The 8,745-nt window shown below is 40.5% G+C and overlaps 2 protein-coding genes and 1 non-coding gene across 5 annotated transcripts in view; 2 read left to right on the top strand and 1 right to left on the bottom strand.

Moving 5' to 3' along the window:
• The window catches only part of nox4 (NADPH oxidase 4), a 23,674-nt gene extending 21,330 nt beyond the window's left edge, over window positions 1-2,344 (top strand). For both annotated transcript variants that reach the window (XM_086215716.1, XM_086215715.1), the window contains exons 17-18: window positions 914-1,014; window positions 1,116-2,344. In XM_086215716.1, the coding sequence (XP_086071842.1) occupies window positions 914-1,014; window positions 1,116-1,236 (222 nt within the window). In that variant the 3' untranslated portion in view covers window positions 1,237-2,344. The remainder of the gene's footprint in view (window positions 1-913; window positions 1,015-1,115) is intronic.
• Window positions 535-606, top strand: trnad-guc (transfer RNA aspartic acid (anticodon GUC)). Its single transcript has one exon. It is a non-coding gene; the product is annotated as a tRNA-Asp (tRNA).
• tyr (tyrosinase) lies at window positions 2,156-7,531 on the bottom strand. Of its 2 annotated transcripts, XM_086215718.1 has the most exons (6): window positions 7,454-7,530; window positions 6,377-7,224; window positions 5,589-5,805; window positions 4,552-4,699; window positions 3,906-4,087; window positions 2,156-3,816 (listed from the first exon to the last, which is right to left on the bottom strand). In XM_086215718.1, the coding sequence occupies exons 2-6, from the start codon at window positions 7,202-7,204 to the stop codon at window positions 3,569-3,571; spliced, it is 1,623 nt and encodes a 540-aa protein (XP_086071844.1). In that variant the 5' UTR covers window positions 7,205-7,224; window positions 7,454-7,530; the 3' UTR covers window positions 2,156-3,568. The 2 variants fall into 2 exon arrangements, with proteins under 2 accessions (XP_086071844.1, XP_086071843.1); XM_086215717.1 differs by having other exon boundaries at window positions 6,377-7,531.
• Window positions 7,532-8,745: the final 1,214 nt, after the last annotated feature.

Here is an 8,745-nt window from a genome sequence, read left to right on the forward strand (position 1 = left end):
TGTCTCAAACACAAACGCGCACACACACACACACACACACACACACACACACACACACACACACACACACACACACACACACACACACGCATACATACAAACAAAAAAAAATACACGGTCTTTTCACATTGCGTTCACTAGGGGGCAATAAACACGGCAGGGAGGACAGTAAGTACTCTCCTCTGTCGCAGTATTTGCTCGTGCTGGAGCTCTGTGAATTGTGAAATGTGAGCAGCCATTTGAAAAAGGAAACATAAGGCTTTAATTAGCCCTGATTTGTCTATAAATGTTTTCCATAAAGGAAACAGAAAGCAATTAAAGATCAACCAGCTTTGTTGTACTGAGAGACACGGTAATGTCACTACAAAATACTAAGATAAACAGTGTCCAACCCTGAAGAACAGAAAACAAGCAGCAACAATCTGATAGCAGTGTACCAATGTTGCTTTTTGATGGATTAGTTTTAATTTATAATTGTCACACTCAGTTTTTCCACGAATTATAAGATGTGTACACGCGATTGGTATTACCAACTCCTCGTTAGTATAGTGGTGAGTATCCCCGCCTGTCACGCGGGAGACCGGGGTTCGATTCCCCGACGGGGAGGATTACACTTTTCAGGACAGACTTCTGTGTTCAGTTTATGACCGCTCATCTGACGGAAGCAAAGAAAGTATATTCGTTGCAATAGCTTTTCTTTTAACTTGACATTTGGAAAGGTTTCAGCTTTTACTCAAGACACATGCATCTGTTGTTATTTTATAAACATTTTAAAGCACTTCTGTAGAAGGGTTTTGATGACTCCTTTTAAGGTGACATTTTATTGGTGAAAAAAAGACCACGAGATGATTGATTGCTGAGCAAAATTACTGTATTAGATTTGTGTTGAAATAAAACTGGTGATTTTTCTCAGACTATGTCAGAGGAGAAGTATCGTCCACTCACATCAAGGTTGCTGGTGGGTCGACCCCGGTGGAAGTTACTGTTCGATGAGATTGGAAGAACAAATAAACAGTGAGTAGACTGGAAACATCCTGCATGGGGGGCTATTATTCCTGTGTTGTTAATGCTGTAAACATCCCATAATATTACTTTGTGTGTGTTTGTACTTCCAGTAAGCGAGTGGGGGTCTTCTGCTGTGGACCTAAAGGCATCTCCAGGGCCCTCCACAGACTCTGTAATTCAGCACACTCGCCTGGAACAACCTTTGAATTCAACAAGGAATCTTTCAGCTGATAGGATTTCTGCTCTGGATTTATTTGCTCATAATGGAACAAACTTTCTTTAATTACATTTCATAATATCTTTGGCCAGTTCTTGGTTACTTGAAAGGGTGATCATGAATCAAAACCTCAAAACTGGCTGGTGGACTATTTATATTCTTTTCACAGTCACCCAAGGCTGAGCAGTGACACAGCAAACAGGCCACTGTGGTAATGGACAGAGAGCTCCAGAAGTTTTGGTGTCAGACCTGATCTGCCTTTTTGGAGGAAAAACTGCTCATTTGGATGGAACCTGAGGATGCCAGCTCACTGCACCAGCCCACTTAGGATGCTCTGAAGTCCTCTTTGGATTTGATATTACTTACCTCTTGATGTTTTCTGATGTTGGTCTGCTACGAGGAGAAAGTCCAACAAACCTGGACTTCTATGACCAAAAACACAAGTATTACTGCTCTCCCAATTGAGGGGAGCTGAAATAACATGTGAAAGATGGTCACTGCAACCTGTAAATGCAAGTGAACCTATATTTTAAGCCAGTATTTCTAGTTCTATTCATTTATTTATACTGTGTAATTTTATTATTTTATATCTTGTGAAAACCTCTACAGGGCTTTGGCAATTCCTTTCCCACAAAGTGTCTGATAAATCCCAAGAAAGCAGTTACTGTTAAAGAGAAATGAGAATATTTTGGGGATTTCCAGTTGAGTTGGACCCTACATTTCTGAGATATGAATATAAAACTGGGTTAAATCAGCAAATATTGATATTTCACATTCTAGGCATTAACAGGAAGGCCAGTGCATCATGTGAATGCACCACAAATGATTAAAAAATAATAACACTGAGGAGTTAAATTAAAGTGTTTCTCAGGCAAAATATGTGTGGTAAACATTTCTGCAGAAAGATATTAAAAATAAGAACATTTTGGATCAAGTCTGATTTTAATGCAAATGTACGAACTCATGATTTCTCATGATACATTCTACATATTATCTGCAGGCAAGGTTTATTTATGTTGCGCATTTCAAACAACACTGTGGGAGGTTAGCACCAGTGCTAACACATGAGGGTGTGATGGTGAGTTTGGTCAGTGTTTTCGCATGTGTAAAAAAAGCTCTTGTTCCCAGAGATGCTCTGAACACTCTCAAAAGCACAACTTTGTGGTAGTTTTCCTTCATCTGGAAAAGTTGCTCTACAAACAGAATTGATATCCTGTGAAGAGTATCATTGCAATAATAAATACGATGTTTATAGCTGCATCGCAGGTCTATAAGGAAAGAATTCGTAACAAAATACAGTTGCTACTGAGTAGCTTATATTCAGTAACTGTTCCTGATGTGGGTTTCACTAATTTTTTTCCCCCACAGTTCACCATATTGAGTGTGTAAAGCATGAGGTACGTCTTCCTTACCATCATCCTGTATAAATCACAAAGGTAAGTTCACCCAAATCACTGAAGACTACACTGTAAAAGAACAAAGCCAACACATTGGCTGTAAAACAGGAGTTTCCTGGTTGCCTTTGAATTTTAACTTGAGAGAACGTGAGAAGACATTCATTCGGATTCATTCATTCATTTAATTTGTAATGATTTGAGACAGGCGGCACAGTGGTGCAGTGGTTAGCACTGTCGCCTCACAGCAAGAGGCTCGGGCACGGGATCTTTCTTTCAGGTCTCCCCTCTGCTAAGGCATAGTGCTGCCCTCCACTGGTTACTCATAGCTCCCCAAATTAACACATGGGGTCAAGGGGCAAGGCTTCCATGAATTGCCTAATTTTTTTCCCAAGGTTTTATTTCTATTCAGTTAACTAATATAAATCAATGAATTATTTTGCCAAATTTATTAAAAATATTAGCTCCCACTTTCCTGATGTTTTGAGAAATCCGTCTCTTCTGTCAACAGCTGAAACACAATTTGGTTTGTGTTGAATTCAACATTTAACATTTAATATTCAACCAACACAAACAATCTACCTTTTTCTTAACTTAAACTGTTCAAATGAAACAGTGTTTCTGGAGAGACATGTAGGCCACTGCTGATGTGAATTATCATTTTTCACTGTGGTGGGATTTGCATCACTTCCATTATGTTTGGTTGCAGAAGCCTCAGTAATTAAAGGGGAATATTGCATGATATTTTTTCTGAGATTTGGGTGAATTGATATTTTATTATTTTATCTTTTACTCATTTAAAATTTAGAAAGATTTATGGTTGGAATTGGAAGTCTACATCCTGGCATTCACATTTCCTCACACATTTTTGTCAAGAAAATGTACCTTTTACTTTACACATGCATACAGCTCATGTATAGAGTGTGTGTGTGTGTGTGTGTGTGGGTTTGTGTTACAGAGTAGTCTGATAGGAAGCTGAACCTTCCTCGGAGCTGCTCTGAAGTAATGGCTGTCGCTCTCCATAACTTGAAGCCCTCTTCCTCCTCTGGTTACGCTTCCACTTCCGTCTTGCAACAACAGCTGTGACAGCGATTAGTGTGGCGATGAGCGCTCCGAGGATCCCAGCTCCCAGTAGCCACTGCCAGATCTGCTGAGCCTGCTGCAGGTAGGGGGTCAGGAACTCCTGCACAAACCTCTGACCTGTGGAAGAGACAAAGTACTGTAAGTCCTCACAAAGATGTAAAAATTAATAATTATATTTCTGGACATATATAATATTCTGTACTTACCTGGGTCCAACAGATAAGCATATTCATATCCTAGAGCCTTGTTGGACAGGAAATAGTCCCCGTTCCTATAAAGAGGCAGGAAGGGCACCATGTAGTAGCCATCATTGTGGCCTATCGGGGCATTGGCTTGTGGATAGTTGGTTCGAAGGGGTTGGTGGGTCCTGAGCCAGCGCTCAAAGATGCTGCAGGAGAGAATAAGGGGAACAGAGAGAGAGGTAAAGCATTATAGACGGCTGAGAAGAAATTGCGGTAGATGGAAAGATGGGAGGATTGATAAAATTAATGACAGAGATGGGAAAAAAAAGGAAAATTCATTAGGAAGGAACAAGGACACACAAGAACATTTTGGAAGAGCACGCTGCAAACCTATGTTTAACTCCTAAACTGTGGTAGGAATTGTAATTATATGTCTTAAAATATTAGGAGGCCTTGATCAGTAACTGAATAATATTTCAGGAATGATTTCAGAGATTCTATAAAACATTTTTTACAAGAATAAAACTTTATTCATTTTATTAAGAACACAAACCTGTACCCTTGTCCCACTGGTGAACACTGCTGCTGCTTCAGTCTTTCCCAAATATGTTTATTGTTTTTGTTGGGTGATTAATGATGTGTGATTTTGTGTGTGTGTGTTTTAGTGTACCTGTCTATGAAGGCGTGGTGTAGCAGGAATATGGGGTCGTTGGCGGAGCCCTGTACTGAGGACATGGAGCCATTCATGAAGACATGCAGGGCGTTGTGCATGGTGCTCTGTCCTGGGATGGCCATCCCTGTCTGTGGGCTGGCAAAACCTGCGAGCGAGTGAACAGATATGTTGGAGACAAATAGGTTTATGCAAGTTTATGTAGAGGATGATCAGAGATGGAAGAAGGAGAATAGAAAAGGGCTTCACTTGAAATAGATTACATTGAGAGCCCTCAACTCACTTCTAAGGTGCAAAGTGCTCGTTGACATGTAATTAAGAAGCTGTTGACATAAAGAAGATGGATATTTTCTGTTACAGTGGTGAAAAGACACCTGCTGACTAAAAGCATCTGGAATGAAAAAGGCTTCTAGATCATTCAAACAGGAATGTGATTCTGTTCACTCCAAATGTTGCAAAAATAAATTGTTGAGGCCTCATTGCTTTAAAACGATGCCAACATCACACCTTTAAAAAAGACAACAAGACTGATATTTTCATAAATGAAAAACATTGGCAAGGTTTTACTTGGATTCTTTAAGCATCTCTTTCACGGGTGCTTTTATATATATATATATATACATATATTTTTTTTTATACATATATTTTTTTTCTTTAAGCATCTCTTTCACGGGTGCTTTTATATATATATATGTATATATATATATATATATATACTGTATATATATATATATATATACATACATTTATTTTTATTTTACTGTGTACTGGTCTATGTTAGTCATATGGATTTGTGTGCTTTTTTTTCTTTAATGCTCACACATTCACACAATTCATTGAATTTCTATCCTTTTGTGGGCCAACAAGTGGGACAGAAATTGCTCTAAATTAGACAGATTAGACTGAGGATTATACTCAGAATCATCAAGCAGCGAAGAGCTTTGATGCAAATGTGTGTGTGTGTGTGTGTGTGTGTGTGTGTGTGTGTGTATGTGTGTGTGTGTCTGTGTGTTTGTGTGTGTCTAGTTTTTTCCTACCCTCTAGGACGTTTCTAAAGCTCATGTTGGAGAATCGGTCCATGGGTCCTGTTTCGTATTCAGGGAGGCCAAGAGTGAACTCCACATCAGCTGATGTGGGGATGCGCGGCACGCGGTTCCGATCGTGGTTGCCAGGGTTACGCAACAGTGGTCCCTCTCCAGTAGAGTTACACAATGCTTCTCGACTGTTGTATTCCTCTGGCTGGGTGCAGATGACCTAAAGATAAATATACATAAAAAACACACATAATGAGCAGCTTTGATCCGAAAAACTCTTTAAAATGTTTTTCAGCATTTTCTATGTTTCTTGATGACCCAAATGAAGGTCACAAGCCAAAAAGTTCTGCTGAAACTCTTCATCCACGGGTGATGAGGAATGTGTGCGAAAGAAGAGTGCAACAATATCAAGGCAACCATAGTTTGATGTGGTTTGCACTGTATAACATGCCATAAGCTGATATCAGTAACGGGTAAATATTTGACAGGGCAAACGGTATCATGTTTCTCCAGATAGTTGAAGTATGAGACATGGACTTCTGTTGAAATTGACTGATTTCTCTTTAATGAAAAATCTGGAGAATTAATTAAAAAAAATGTGTGCTTCCAACCAAATTTCACATTTTTTTTGGATTAAGAGGATTGGAAACAACACAAGCTCTTAGTTGTTTGTGGGAGTAAGAATTTCTCAGTGCCTTAAATGTGGATTAAGCAAATTTGCTGTCACATGTACAAATACTCCAAAATGCTCCATATCAGCACTGCAATAACAGACAATCAGATGCTCCCACCTTCCATGAAGAGAAGATAGAGGCAGGGCTGATGAGGTTGGGGTTGAGGGAATTGCGTCCACCCATCAAAGCATCAGTGCACACCTCACAGGTCTGTGCATCCCTCCAGTCCCAGTATGGGATGGTGAAATTAAAATCTCCCGTCAGTTTCCTAATCTCATTCTCCCAGTGAAGCAGGAAAACTCGATGCCAGGGCAGAAATGCTGAAGATTCATGGGCGAAGTCGATGTCCCTCCATACGTTCCCTGGCCCTCCCAGGAAAGCATCCCGTGATACATAGTAGTGCATCCAAACAAACAGATCATAGGTGTTGATGTCAGAGAACATGGGGTTCTCACCATTTTCACCCATCTCTGCTCTGGTTGCTGTTGAGATGACGTAGTCTCGGCTGATGGTGTTCTTTGCCAGGTTCAGGTAAGAGATGAACTTCTGTTGCTCGGCAACTGACAGGGTCAGGAGGTTTCGACGTACTGACTCCCTGTATTCTGCACAGTTTGCACCCCAGTAACCAAATCTACATTCTCCACAGTTAACACCACCGTAGTTTCCAGCGCAACGACATGTCCGGTTGAAGAAAGCAAGAGGCCAGCGTTCTCTGTCATCAATTCCACTGTGGGGGTACTGGGGCCCATGGGGCTCATCAGATACTTCTACATCTGCACAAAAACCACGACCTGACAGGGCGCCGCAGGCTGAACCATCACCTTCCCAGACTGGGCAGCACTCTTTAGTCCGTAGTCCCTCTGAGTTGGCACATAGGCGAGGGAACTGGCAGAAACAGGTCCCAAGAAGCTGCAACAGAACTAGCGATACACACAGGCTCCTCATGATGAACACAATGCAAACTCCTATTGAGAAGATGAACACAACAGAAGTTGATGCCCTCGCAGACAAACACTTCACCTGGTAAAACAATAATGCAGCTTCAGCGCCAAAAAGTTACTTAAAGTAGAGAGAAATACAGGAGTGCACACTCAAGCAATGTGATGGCTGTAGTAGTACACTTGAAAATAAATGGAGAACAAGGAACCTACACAATGTACAGGAACATGGATTTATCATCAAGCAACTAATTACCTTATTTTGAAAATTGCAGTTCACTGCTTTTTGTAAATTGTTCCCCAACTCTGCTCCCATCCACCCCTCAAACCTCCCTCTCTCTCTCTCCTTCCCACTCTCAGCCTAAAGTCTTGTGTCTCTCTACAAATTCATTGAGCTCTTTCAGGGGCGGTCCTTTAACAAAGTGTGTGATCTCATTGTGATCTCACGCACGCACATACACACACACACACACACACACACACACACACACACACACACTAACGCAAGAGTGCTCACTCACACATCACATGCTAAGGATAATATTCCTGATTCCCCTTTCACTCTGTCTTGGAACCAGCTGACCTGGACTCCATTATACCTAAGGCACAAATGTATGATTCTCTATTTGTGTGTGTGTGTGTATGTGTGTGTGTGTGTGTGTGTGTGTACATGTACCACCCCTTCCTCTTGGTCGTCTGGCAAAGAATTTACATGAGATCAATGTATATGTGCAAAAAGGGGGGGAAATGTAAATAAGGGAGAGAAAATTAGGTATTTTTCAGGATCACTTCTTTGTTAAAGTTGAGCTTTTCACAATAGCAAAGTAGTTATCTTCAGTTTGAAGGTGAGCTGACCTGTGCATCATGTGGGAATGTATTATTCGGCCTTGGCAGTACTGAAGACACACTTTGAATCAAAACTACTTTTCATTTGTGTATGAGCAGGTCCGCACAGATTTGGATCTCAATAAATCACTGAAACCCCTCATGAGACACCAGCATCCATTCATAACAACTGTGAGAAACAACTGGTTGAAAAGCAGTGTTGAAAATGTTCCTTGTATATTGCTGATTTATTATGATGCTTTTCAAATTAAAGCGTAGCTATGATCTCTGATATTTGTCTTGGCTCAGTAAAATTCAAAGGTTGTGACAAGCAAACCTGCAGCACGATAGATGGAATTACAGTGATTTTTTTTTTTCAGTTACTCTTATAGCTGCCACACACAAACACTCCAAAAAACAGCTGCCAGGTATGTTGAGTAGAATGGGGAACATGAAGAATAACACAGTTGGTGTGTCGAGGGGAGTTTCACAGAACAGAGACCTTTTAGAAAAAAAAAAATCTGATGCTCTATTCCCCATGGACGTTTCTGTTACAAAGTTTTTTTGCTTTTGTTTTGCAGTGAAGACAAAATTTTAGACCTTAGATTTTTGAGGGAAATATACTTACTACACTTATGTAATTTCTGATGTTTTTGCTTCTCCTCACCACTGAGCATCCACTATGCTGTCATTGAATCATCATGGGGCCGTTTGAGCAGACAT

This window comes from Aulostomus chinensis, chromosome 10 (assembly GCF_037954235.1).
Source record: "Aulostomus chinensis isolate RoL2024-O1b breed Wild chromosome 10, RoL_Achi_v1.0, whole genome shotgun sequence".
In the NCBI taxonomy this organism is placed as follows: domain Eukaryota; kingdom Metazoa; phylum Chordata; class Actinopteri; order Syngnathiformes; family Aulostomidae; genus Aulostomus; species Aulostomus chinensis.